Source organism: Mustelus asterias, chromosome 19 (genome assembly GCF_964213995.1).
Source record: "Mustelus asterias chromosome 19, sMusAst1.hap1.1, whole genome shotgun sequence".
NCBI lineage: Eukaryota > Metazoa > Chordata > Chondrichthyes > Carcharhiniformes > Triakidae > Mustelus > Mustelus asterias.
In genome coordinates, this window is record NC_135819.1 from 43,802 (window position 1) to 57,336 (window position 13,535).

The 13,535-nt window shown below is 52.6% G+C and overlaps 1 protein-coding gene across 1 annotated transcript in view; it reads right to left on the bottom strand.

Annotated features, from left to right (window-relative positions):
• LOC144507664 (serine/threonine-protein kinase N2-like) overlaps positions 1-13,535 on the bottom strand; it is an 86,930-nt gene that overhangs the window by 23,922 nt on the left and 49,473 nt on the right. The window contains exons 9-12 of the mRNA XM_078234821.1: positions 9,793-9,866; positions 9,457-9,532; positions 6,213-6,304; positions 3,696-3,872 (exon numbers count right to left, since the gene is read on the bottom strand). Coding sequence (XP_078090947.1) covers positions 3,696-3,872; positions 6,213-6,304; positions 9,457-9,532; positions 9,793-9,866 — 419 coding nt within the window. The remainder of the gene's footprint in view (positions 1-3,695; positions 3,873-6,212; positions 6,305-9,456; positions 9,533-9,792; positions 9,867-13,535) is intronic.

The following is a 13,535-nucleotide window of genomic DNA, read 5'->3' on the forward strand; positions in this document are numbered from 1 at the left end:
CCCCACCCCTCTGGTCATTTATAGTGATCTCAAAAACTTCTGAGTGAGAAAAGATTAGAATGCTAAGTTGACAGATGAAGAGGAAGTGGGAAGAGGTTGTGCGGAGGTTAAATAGCGGCTCAGACGACTGCCAGTGTACATTATTTGTACGACAAGTTCTACACAATTCTGTGAGGCGACGCCTGTGTTTAACAAGTGAGTGTGTGAGAGAAATAAGTCTGGAACTGCTTTACTTTTGACACAGAATCACGACTTGAGGGAACTTTTCCCTTACAAACTGAGTAATCTGAAATGCGCCGTCTGGAAGGGTGGTGAAAGCAGATTTAATAGTACCTTTCCAAAGGATGAATATTTGAAGGGAAAGTACTTAGAGTCTTGAGGAAAAAGCAGGGGAGTGGGTCTAACTGGATCATTCTTTGGGTGGCACGGTGGCACGGTGGGTTAGTACTGCTGCCTCACAGCGCCAGGGACCTGCGTTCGATTCCCGGCCTTGGGTCACTGTCTGTGTGGAGTTTGCACAATCTCCCCGTGTCTGCGTGGGTTTCCTCTGGGTGCTCCGGTTTCCTCCCACAAAGATGTGTGAGTCAGGTTGATTGGCCATGCTAAATTGCCCCTTAGTGTTAGGGGGATTAGCAGGGTAAATATGTGGGGTTACCGGGATAAGACCTTGGTGGGGCTGTGGTCAGTGCAGACCCGATGGGCCGAATGGCCTCCTTCTGCACTGTAGGGATTCTATTCTATGATTCAGGAGCGATCAAATGGCCTCATTCTATGCTGTATCTTTATATGATTTTAAAGATCCACAGTAGGAGATTACTGAACCTGCTTAGATCAGTTGGCTGGATGGCTGGTTAGTGACACCTAGAGGTCATAGAGGTTTACAGCAGGGAAAACACCAGCAGCGTGGGTTCAATACCCGGCTGGCTGAGCTTATTCAGGAAGGCCCCGCCTTCTCAACCTTGCCCCACGTGTGGTGACCCTCAGGTTAAATCACCACCAGTCGGCTCCCCCTCCTCAAAGGGAACAAGAGCTTCTGGCCATCCGAGACTTGGTGACTTTACCGACAGATCTCAGGGCACAAAGTTCTGATCTGTTTGAATGAAATACTCACTGACATCTCCAAAGAATGAGAGAGACAGTTCAATGTCGAATCAGAGCACATTTGGTGGTCATTTGGCCAACGTACCTGTGCTCTCTCTCTGAAAGGGACACGAACCCACCTCACAGCTGCTCTCCTCCCCCCACCCGCCCCCCCCCCCCAAGCCCTCACAATGTTCCTTCCATTGTCAGTAACACAATTCCTTTCTGAAAACCACTGTTGAATCTGCTTCCTCTGCCCATTTCAAATCAGAACAACCTGTTGTGTAAAACGCCAACCTCCTTATTTGTCCCATTCTTCTGCCTTTAACCATCAATCCGTTTCCATAGAACCATAGAAACCCTTACAGAGCAAAAAGAGGCCATTCGGCCCATTGAGTCGGCACCGACTCTCCAACAGAGCGTTGGACACAGGCCCTGCGCCTTATCCCCGTAACCCCGTGCATTTACCATGGCTAATCCACCTAACCCGCGCCATCTTTGGGCTGCGGGAGGAGACCGGAGCACCCGGAGGAAACCCACGCAGACACGGGGAGAGACACAAGGCCAGAATTGAACCCAGATTACTGTGCAGTGAGGCAGCAGGGCTGCTTGGTGGCACAGTGGGTTAGCACTGCGGCCTCACAGCGCCAGGGACCCGGGTTCGATTCCCGGCTTGGGTCACTGTCTGTGCGGAGTCTGCACGTTCTCCCCGTGTCTGCGTGGGTTTCCTCTGGGTGCTCCGGTTTCCTCCCACAGTCCCGAAAGACGTGATGGTTAGGTGCATTGGCCGTGCTAAATTCTCCCAGTAACTTCCACAGTAACTTCACTGCAGTGTTAATGTAAGCCTACATGTGACAATTTAAAAAAAACTTAAACTAACCACTGTTCCACCGTGTTGCTCAATTTTAGTTTGTTACCCTGTCCACACAATGCCAACATTCCTCGCCCACCCCTCCAGCACACCTCAACCACATCCTCTCCACCCCCACCTCAACTACATCCCCCCTCCACCCCCACCCGTACCCCAACCACATCCCCCCTCCACCCCCACCCGTACCCCAACTACATCCCCCCTCCACCCCCACCCGTACCCCAACTACATCCCCCCTCCACCCCCACCCGTACCCCAACTACATCCCCCCTCCACCCCCACCCGTACCTCAACTACATCCCCTCCGCTCCCACCCGTACCTCAACCACATCCCCTCCACCCCCACCCGTACCCCAACCACATCCCCTCCACCCCCACCCGTACCCCAACCACATCCCCTCCACTCCCACCCGTACCCCAACCACATCCCCTCCGCTCCCACCCGTACCCCAACCACATCCTCTCCACCCCCACCCGTACCCCAACCACATCCCCCCTCCACCCCCACCCGTACCCCAACCACATCCCCTCCGCTCCCACCTGTACCCCAACCACATCCCCTCCGCCCCCACCCGTACCCCAACCACATCCCCTCCGCTCCCACCCGTACCTCAACCACATCCCCTCCGCTCCCACCCGTACCTCAACCACATCCCCTCCGCTCCCACCCGTACCCCAACCACATCCCCTCCGCTCCCACCCGTACCCCAACCACATCCCCTCCGCTCCCACCCGTACCCCAACCACATCCCCTCCACCCCCACCCGTACCCCAACCACATCCCCCCTCCACCCCCACCCGTACCCCAACCACATACCCTCCACCCCCACCCGTACCCCAACCACATCCTCTCCACCCCCACCCGTACCCCAACCACATCCCCCCTCCACCCCCACCCGTACCCCAACCACATCCCCCCTCCACCCCCACCCGTACCCCAACCACATCCCCCCCCACCCGTACCCCAACCACATCCCCCCTCCACCCCCACCTGTACCCCAACCACATCCCCCCTCCACCCCCACCCGTACCCCAACCACATCCCCCCTCCACCCCCACCCGTACCCCAACCACATCCCCCCTCCACCCCCACCCGTACCCCAACTACATCCCCTCCGCTCCCACCCGTACCCCAACCACATCCCCTCCGCTCCCACCCGTACCCCAACCACATCCCCTCCGCTCCCACCCGTACCCCAACCACATCCCCTCCGCTCACACCCGTACCCCAACCATATCCTAACCACATCCGACCCCGGCCCCACCTTCTGGCACTTGGAATAGCTTCCCCCTTTCTACTCTAGAAATATATCCCCATCATTCTAAATCCCCTCTAACCTTCCACGGTGTACGGAGAACAATCTCAGCTTCCAGGCTCCCCTGGCTAACTAATCCCTGGCACCATTCCTATCCTCTCTTCATCCCTCCCAGGCCAAGACATCCCCTCTCCCTCCCCCTCCCCTACCCCTACAGAGGATGATGCACGCCTGCCCAAGCGGCCCTCAGTTTCACGTGTCACCCGAAAAATGGCATCCGCTGGCAAGGCAGCCCCCCTTCCGCACTGCACCAGAGAGTCAGCCTGGATTTGTGTGTGGGAATGGGAGCGGGAAGCTTGCGGTTCGGAGGCAGGTGCGCGACCAATTCACCCCCCCCTTCCCCCCCCAGCTGACGAAGCCGCACTACAGATCGAGGTTTCAGGCGACGGGCAGGCGTTAGGGAAGGCAGCAGTGTCTGAGGTACTCACACAGCCCGGGGCTCCGAGAAGACATCAGCGTGAATGTGCATCATCAGATCCCCTCCAGCTGTGTATTCCATCACAAAACACACGTGTTCCGGAGTTTGAAAGCACGCAAAAAGATTGACGAGGAATGGGTGATTGGAGGTGTTCACTGTCTCGAAGATCCGTTTCTCACACATCAGACTGCAGAGACAACACAATAATTAAAACCATCGGCTGACGCAGAGATCTGTAGCAGCGTTACTTGGGAGAACAGAAAATATTAAACACAGTCTGTCCACTGGACTGAGCGGAGTGTTAAATACAGTCTATACACTGGACTGAGCGCAGTGCTAAATGCAGCCTGTCCAGGGACTGAGCGCAGTGTTAAACACAGATGGTACATTGGACTGAGCGCAGTGTTAAACGCAGACGGTACACTGGACTGAGCACAGTGTTAAACACAGACGGTACACTGGACTGAGCGCAGTGTTAAATACAGTCTATACACTGGACTGAGCGCAGTGTTAAACGCAATCTGTACACTGGACTGAGTGCAGTGTTAAACGCAGTGTGTACAGGGACTGAGCGCAATGTTAAACATAGTCTGTACACTGGACTGAGCGCAGTGTTAAATGCAGCCTGTACACTGGACTGAGCGCAGTGTTAAATGCAGCCTGTACACTGGACTGAGCGCAGTGTTAAACACAGTCTGTACACTGGACTGAGCGCAGTGTTAAACGCAGCCTGTCCAGGGATTGAGCGCAGTGTTAAACGCAGCCTGTCCAGGGATTGAGCGCAGTGTTAAACGCAGCCTGTCCAGGGATTGAGCGCAGTGTTAAACGCAGCCTGTCCAGGGATTGAGCGCAGTGTTAAACGCAGCCTGTCCAGGGATTGAGCGCAGTGTTAAACGCAGCCTGTCCAGAGACTGAGCGCAGTGTAAAAACGCAGCCTGTCCAGGGACTGAGTGCAGTGTGAAAACGCAGCCTGTCCAGAGACTGAGCGCAGTGTTAAACGCAGCCTGTCCAGAGACTGAGCGCAGTGTTAAACGCAGCCTGTCCAGAGACTGAGCGCAGTGTTAAACGCAGCCTGTCCAGGGACTGAGCGCAGTGTTAAACACAGTCTGTACACTGGACTGAGCACAGTGTTAAACGCAGCCTGTACACTGGACTGAGCACAGTGTTAAACGCAGCCTGTACATGGACTGAGCACAGTGTAAAACGCAGCCTGTACATGGACTGAGCGCAGTGTTAAACGCAGCCTGTACACTGGACTGAGCACAGTGTTAAACACAGTCTGTACACTGGACTGAGCGCAGTGTTAAACGCAGCCTGTCCAGGGATTGAGCGCAGTGTTTAACGCAGCCTGTCCAGGGACTGAGCGCAGTGTTAAATGCAGTCTGTCCAGGGACTGAGCGCAGTGTTAAACGCAGCCTGTACACGGACTGAGTGCAGTGTTAAACGCAGCCTGTCCAGGGACTGAGCGCAGTGTTAAACGCAGCCTCTACATGGACTGAGCGCAGTGTTAAACGCAGCCTGTACACGGACTGAGCGCAGTGTTAAACGCAGCCTGTCCAGGGACTGAGCGCAGTGTTAAACGCAGCCTCTACATGGACTGAGTGCAGTGTTAAACGCAGCCTGTCCAGGGACTGAGCGGTGTTAAACGCAGCCTGTCCAGGGACTGAGCGCAGTGTTAAACGCAGCCTGTACACTGGACTGAGCGCAGTGTTAAATGCAGCCTGTCCAGGGACTGAGCGCAGTGTTAAACGCAGCCTGTACACTGGACTGAGCGCAGTGTTAAACGCAGCCTGTACATGGACTGAGCGCAGTGTTAAACGCAGCCTGTACATGGACTGAGCGCAGTGTTAAACTCAGTCTGTACACTGGACTGAACGCAGTGTTAAACGCAGTCTTTGTAGTTGATTGATTGCAAGAGGCCATCATTAAAAGGCAATCACCCAAAAATGCAACAGTGGAAACTTCCTTTCCCAGGGACTGGTAAGGGGGTGGAAGCTGCTGCCACAAGTAGCTGCGACACGTAGGAAGGGAAAGCGAGGGAGAATCCAATTATGTTGATAAGGTGAGAAGTACCAGGGTGTGGAAGCAGTTCGCGTCCATCAACATGGACCAGCTGGGTCGAATGGCCTGTTATTGTGCGGTGCTGAATATTGTAAACAATGCTCGGTGGTACAGTGGTTAGCACTGCTGCCTCACAGCGCCAGGGACCCGGGTTCACTTCCCAGCCTTGGGTCACTGTCTGTGTGGAGTCTGCACATTCTCCCCGTGTCTGCGTGGGTTTCCTCCGGGTGCTCCGGTTTCCTCCCACAGTCCAAAGATGTGCGGGTTAGGTGGATTGTCCGTGCTAAATTGACCCTAGTGTCAGGGCATTAGCAGGGTAAAGATGTGGGGTTACGGGGATAGGACCTGGGTGGGATTGTGGTTGGTGCAGACTCGATGGGCCGAATGGCCTCCTCCTGCAGTGTGGGGATTTTACAGATTCCATAAAATACAGTGTAAATGTGTTTAAAAAGAAAGCAATTCTCACCTGTCAACCTCATCCCTCGCAACAATGTCTCCTTTCTTCAAGGCTTTAATGGCAAACAGTTGTCCTGATTTTTTGTACTCTGACAGCAGCACCTGTTGTAAAGAAAAACCCAAGGTGTCCAAAATGAAAGCCTGCTGACTGCGGTGACATGTTGTTCAGTTTCCGTCCCTTTGACTGACATGTATAACTTTGAGTGGCTCCAACCCAAGAACCAGAGAATGAACGGCACTGTGACACAGTGGGTAGCTGTCTCACAGCGCCAGGGACCCGGGTTCGATTCCCAGCTTGGGTCACTGTCTGTGTGGAGTCTGCACGTTCTCCCCGTGTCTGCGTGGGTTTCCTCCGGGTGCTCCGGTTTCCTCCCACAGTCTGCTGGTTAGGGTGCATTGGCCGTGCTAAATTCTCCCTCAGTGTACCCGAACAGGCGCCGGAGGGTGGCGACTAGGGGATTTTCACAGTAACTTCATTGCAGTGTTAATGTAAGCCTACTTGTGACACAAATAAATAAACTTTAAACTTTCACCTAAGTGCTGCTGAGGTTATTCTTCTTCATCCCTCGGACACGAGTGTCGCTGGCTCGGCCAGAATTTATTGCCCATCCCTAAATGCCCTCGAGAAGGTGATGGTGAGCTGCCTTCTTGAGCTGCTGCTGTCCCTGAGGTGTAGATACACCCACAGTGCCAATTACATCATCAGCTCCCCCCATCAGAATATAAATAGGGACAGTTGGAACACAAGGGGGGGAGGGGAGAAATAGGATTGACTGTGAACTCTCTTGAGCAGACAAAGAAGCTGTGTCTTTGTTTTATCGTCACCACCTTGAGGGTGCCACGGTGCCACAGTGGTTAGCACTGCTGCCTCACAGTGCCAGGGACCCAGGTTTGATTCCAGCCTCGGGTCACTGTCTGTGCGGAGTCTGCACGTTCTCCCCGTGTCTGCGTGGGTTTCCTCCAGGTGCTCTGGTTTCCTCCCAAAGTCGGAAAGACGTGATGGTTAGGTTGATTGGCCATGCTAAATTGCTCCTTAGTGTCCCATGATGTGCAGGTTAGGGGGATTAGCGGGGTAAATATGTGGGGTTACGGGGATAGGGGAAGGGGGTGGAGCTGGGTAAGATGCTCTTTCGGAGAGTAGGTGCAGACGTGATGGGCAGAGTGGCCTCTTTCTGCACTGTAGGGATTCTATGTTTCTAACAGTGGATCCAGCTAACTGTGGGCGTCACTGGCCAGGCCGGTGATTATTGCCCATTTCCAATCGCAGTGTACCTTCTTGTACCACTGCAGGGAGGGAGGTCAGGTATTCTGACCCAGCGTCAGTCAAGTATTGCCTCCGTTTCTTGGATGTCGTTCCATGTCGGGATTGGTTTGTGATCAGAAAGCTCCCAGCCCAGTGAGGAAGGAGGCAGTGCTGGATCCGGTTCTGGTGGGTCAAGTGGATCAGGTGACAGTCAGGGGGAACCTTTCGGGAACAGTGGTCACCTGGTGTGGGTTAGCCATGGAAAAGGACAGGGACCCCTCAGGATTTGGAATACTTCTATGAAATCTTCTCTCAGCCGCCTTCTCTCCAAGGAGAACATTCCCAACCTATCTTCAGCACTGAAGTTTCCCATTTCTGTAAACCTCTTCTGCACTCTCTCCAATATCTCCGCCTTTCCCAAACATGGTGCCCAATACTGGAGCAGAGATTTACATACATCTTAACCTCCTTGCTTTCACCAACAGCCTGTCCTGGTCCCCCCAATGCCAACACTATAGTTAAGAAACCCACCAGCACTTCTACTTTCTCAGAAGACTAAGGAAATTTGGCATGTCCGCTACGACTCTCACCAACGTTTACAGATGCGCCATAGAAAGCATTCTTTCTGGTTGTATCACAGCTCAGTATGGCTCCTGCTCTGCCCAAGGCCGCAAGGAACTACTAAAGATCGTGAATGTAGCCCAATCCATCACGCAAACCAGCCTCCCATCCACTGACTCAGTCTACACTTCCCGCTGCCTCGGAAAAGCAGCCAGCATAATTAAGGACCCCACGCACCCTGGACATTCTCTCTTCCACCTTCTTCCGTTGGGAAAAAGATGCAAACTCTGAGGTCACATACCAACCAGCTCAAGAACAGCTTCTTCCCTGATGCTGTCAGACTTTTGAATGGACCAACCTTGCATTAAATTGATCCTTCTCTTCACCCTAGCTATGACTGTAACACTACATTCTGCACCCTCCCCTTTCCTTCTCTATGAACGGTATGCTTTGTCTGTACAGCGCGCAAGAAACAATACTTTTCACTATATGTTAATACATGTGACAATAAAAATATCAAATCAAATCACTCTACTCCAATTATTAAAGTCTAGAGCTGACCTTTTCCAGCCCGTCCCACCAGGGGATCTTCCAGTCCTGCTGATGGTGACCTCCCGCGGCATGTTCCCAGACGGTGGAGAGTGTGAGGCACGCAAAATCCCGTGGATATTGGCGGTAATGGAAGCACGAATGGGTCGCTGCCGCTGCACAAGCTGCAGCAGGGGGCGGGGGGGTGGGGGTTGGTGTCGAAAAATCCCGTCCTCCGCAGTGGTTAGCACTGCTGCCTCACAGCGCCAGGGACCTGGGTTCAATTCCCGTCTTGGGTCACTGTGTGCGGAGTCTGCACATTCTCCCCGTGTCTGCGTGGGTTTCCTCCCACAATCTGAAAGACGCGCTGGTTAGGGTGCATTGACCCGAACAGGCACCGGACTGTGGCGACTAGGGGAATTTCACAGTAACTTCATTGCAGGGTTAATGTAAGCTTTACTCGTGGCACTCATGAATAAACTTTTAACTTTAAAAACTTTCGGACACGGTGTGCGTTATTAAACCGTTCTCTCGCTCTGTCCTGCCACATTTAACGGCTTTCGGGCAAACCCTCTCCTAAAGCTGAGGTCAAGCACGACCTCAGCTGTCTGCGTGACCCAGGGCTCAGCTTCCTGTCTGCCTGCAGACCACCCTCGCCCTCACTGACACCCTCTCTGCCTTGTCCCATAGCCACATCCCAAAACACCCCAGCACGACAACATTTGCCAGGAATACCTTGTGTCTTACACCCTGTGTCTTTGGCCTCCCGAGCATCACACCTCCCCAACACCCTCCTCCCGTCTCCCCCACACCACCCCCCCACCGACACCCCAGCGCCCCTTCCCCCCCATTCCCGCACCCCCTCCCCCCCTATACATCCCGAATGGCCAATGTGAAAATCCCAAATCATTCGGATTCTTACCTTTCCAAAGTGCCCCCTGCCCAGGACGGCCAGCAGTTTGAAATCGTCCAGACTCAGCGAGGATTTCAGCTGTGGGCTGTGTGCAGGAATAGGAAACAGGTGTCAGCGCAGAGATTTAACTCCCCGGTAGAGTTCAGTCTTCGCTGAAGCGACCTTGGTGTTTAACACCCAAACAAAAGCCCCCAAATTGCTGCAACTGCACGGGTCGGGTAACAAAAGGGTTTCGGTGATTTGAATAATAATAAACGACCCGACCCAACCTTGCACTGAGTCCCGACCAGCCCCCGCGCCGAGTCCCGGTGGAGAAATACAGAAGGCACTGTGAAATGGACATACCTTTGCCGATTACCATCTGTGTCAGATATTGACGGAACTCGCCTCACTGGGGAAACTGGCTGCGTGACATCAGGCTGGAAAAGCGAAACATAAGAAATTGGAGCATGAATAGGTCAGAAAATGCTGGAAAATCTCAGCAGGTCTGACAGCGTCTCTGGAGGGGGAACAGAGCCAACGTTTTGAGGGGCACAGTGGTTAGCACTGCTGCCTCACAGTGTCAGGGACCCGGGTTCGATTCCGATCTTGGGTCACTGTCTGTGAGGAGTCTGCACGTTCTCCCCGTGTCTGCGTGGGTTTCCTCTGGGTGTTCCAGTTTCCTCCCACATTCTGAAAAACGTGTGGATTGGCCATGCTAAATTTGCCCCTTAGTGTAGCAAGGTATTAAGGTTAGGGGAAGTAGCAGGGTAAATACCCGGGGTTACGGGGTAAGCCCGGGTATGAGTCGGTGCCGACTCGACGGGCCTCCTTCTACATTGTAGGGATTCTATGAGCCTGGATGAACCTTCATCAGAGTTCTGACAAAGTGTCATGTTGACTTGAAACGTAGGCTCGATTCTCTCTCCACAGAGGCTGTCAGACCTGCTGAGATTTTCCAGCGTTTTCTGTTTTTGTTTCAGATTCCAGCATCCGCAGAATTTCATTTCCACCCGTGAAGAGGCCACTTCAGGGGTCTACCCTTTATAATACTTATCAGATTGCACCTTCAACCAACAACCCCTCTCTCAACCTGCTCCTATATATTCTTTAGTGTGTAACCAATTAAACTAAACAAGCCGAGAGACAGTTTAAATGAGCAGCCCATTAAAGGGATGTGGCATCAACGTAAAACATATCACACATTAAACCAGAGTGTGATAGAGTGGACGTGGAGAGGATGTTTCCACTAGTAAGAAAAACTAGAACCAGAGGGCACAACCTCAGGCTAAAGGGTCGATCCATTAAAACAGAGATGAGGAGGAATTTCTTCAGTGGTGGATCTGTGGAACTCTTTGCCGCAGAAGGCTGTGGAGGCCGGGTCATTGAGTGTCTTTAAGACAGAGATAGATAAGTTCTTGATTAATAAGGGGATCAGGGGTTATGGGGAAAAGGCAGGAGAATGGGGATGAGAAAAATGATGTGGAGATGCCGGCGTTGGACTGGGGTAACACAGTAAGAAGTCTCACAACACCAGGTAAAAGTCCAACAGGCTTATTTGGAATCACAAGCTTTTGGAGCGCTGCTCCTTCATCAGATGAGTGGAAAGGGAACTCACCTTTTTACTCTTAAACCTGTTGGACTTTAACCTGGTGTTGTGAGGCTCCTTACGATGAGAAAAATATCAGCCATGATTGAATAGTGGAGCAGACTCGATGGGTCGAGTGGCCTAATTCTGCTCCCGTGTCTTCTGGTGATTCTACAGATCGATAAAACAGCCCCAATCCCCACGGTGCCCATCGGACACAGAAGGTCCCACTCCTATACAGGAGCATGGGCGAGTCCCCAGTAAATATCCACTGTCCAAATGCAGTTAAACACACAACTGAGAGACAATTAAATGTTCTCTTCCTTCTCTGTAACACAGTGGTTAGCTCTGCTGCCTCACAGCGCCAGGGACCCGGGTTCGATTCCCGGCTTGGGTCACTGTCTGTGTGGAGTTTGCACATTCTCCCCGTGTCTGCGTGGGTTTCCTCCGGGTGCTCCGGTTTCCTCCCACATTCTGGAAGACGTGATGGTTAGGTACCTTGACCTGAACAGGCGCCGGCGACTAGGGGAATTTCACAGCAACTTCATTGCAGTGTTAATGTCAGGTTTATTTGTGACTCATGAATAAATAAACTTTTTATACCCACAACTCAATCAAACTTACAAAACAAAAGATTGGCAACTTGCTGAGCAGTCAAGTTGGGTATATCCCCTCCAGGGAGACAGTCGCACAAAGGCAGAAACCCGACCCAATAGCTTGGTGCAGAGGCAGCCTAGTCCGCACGTATCAAACACCCCACTGACCGAGAGATTCGCTCTGGAGGTCAAACTGACCAAGCCCGTACTGAGGGAGCTGATCACAGACATCTCGGATACAATAGCCAACAGAGCACAACACTCCGCTCAGAACAGCCGAGCATGGCAAAGGAAAGGGGTTCGTCCCTTCCACATGTCTGCAGCAGCAGAATCAGGAGCCTGGCCAGCGAGAGAGGACGGTACACACACACACACAGGCCTTCTGACTGAAGCTGGCTAACAGAAGGCAGCAGCGGACAGGAGTCGTACATTCAGCAAGCACCCAGAATACCCGGGAAAAAAAATAAACCACACCCGAGTCGGAGAATTCACGAGGCAGACAGAGACCGATAGCAGATGCGTTTAAAGGATTTATCGGCACATCAATAGCCAAAAGTAACTAAAGCTAAGGTAGCGAATGATCCCAGCCACTACAGGGAAGGTGCAACCCCCAAGCCTCAACTAATTGACCAAGACACACAATACACAAATGAACAAAAGCTGTACAAGGGAGAGAAAACAACACGACGCAGTTGCCTACACGTAGCTCTGTGCTAACTGGTGTGGGGCTACAGCACGTTACCCATGCAAACTGGAGCAGTGTGTCGCATACCTTGAGTTGTCTGTAACACTGCAGCACAACGGACTGCGTTCGAAAGTGTGTGCGAGATACAAGAGAAAACAGCAATTTAGCTTCACCCTTCATCCCTGCGGCAACACCGGCCTCATTTACAACATTTCCATGCTGTAAACCTCTACGACTTTATGACTCTATTTCTACTTAGCTGCATCAGAAGCCCTTCGGACAACAGGACAGAAATGGACAGCTCCCACATCAATTCATTTTCAACAAGAGGCTATTATAAAGTGGCTGCAGTGCAGTGAGGGCTGAAGGAGATAGGAGAAGGTGAGGTGGATCAAGCTGTGTGGGCGGCACGGTGGCACAGTGGGTTAGCGCTGCTGCCTCACAGCGCCAGGGACCCGGGTTCGATTCCCGACTTGGGTCACTGTCTGTGTGGAGTTTGCACATTCTCCCCGTGTCTGCGTGGATTCACTCCGGGTGCTCCGGTTTCCTCCCGCAGTCTGAAAGACGTACTGGTTAGGGTGCATTGACCCGAACAGGCGCCGGAGTGTGGCGACTTGGGGAATGTCACAGTAACTTCATTGCAGTGTTAATGTAAGCCTTACTTGTGACTAATAAATAAACTTTACAGGACAGGAGATTTCGACTTTAAAACATAATGGGCGGCATGGTGGTTAGCACTGCTGCCTCACAGCGCCAGGTATCTGGGTTCGATTCCCGGCTTGGGTCACTGTCTGTGTGGAGTCTGCACGTTCTCCCCGTGTCTGCGTGGGTTTCCTCCGGGTGCTCCGGTTTCCTCCCACACTCTAAAGATGTGCGGGTTAGGTTGATTGGCCATACTAAATTGACACTAGTGTCAGGAGGATTAGCAGGGCAAATGCATGGGGTTATGGGAATAGGGCCTGGGTGGGATTGTGGTCGGTACAGACACGGCGGGCCGAATGGCCTCCTTCTGCACTTGTGGGGATTCTGTGATACATCTGAGTCTTGAGAGAAACATTTCACAGACCTGAACTCAAAGTATTTGGACTAAGACGAGCCTTGTGTGTAGAGCAAGAGTCTGATATCCATTATGTGCTGGCTCTCTAGCAGGGACCTATAACAATGGCTTCAGCCTTCCCAATATTTAATTGGAGGCTAGTTGTAGGTAGGCAGTCTGATAAATTAGCGGAGGAGCCTTGAA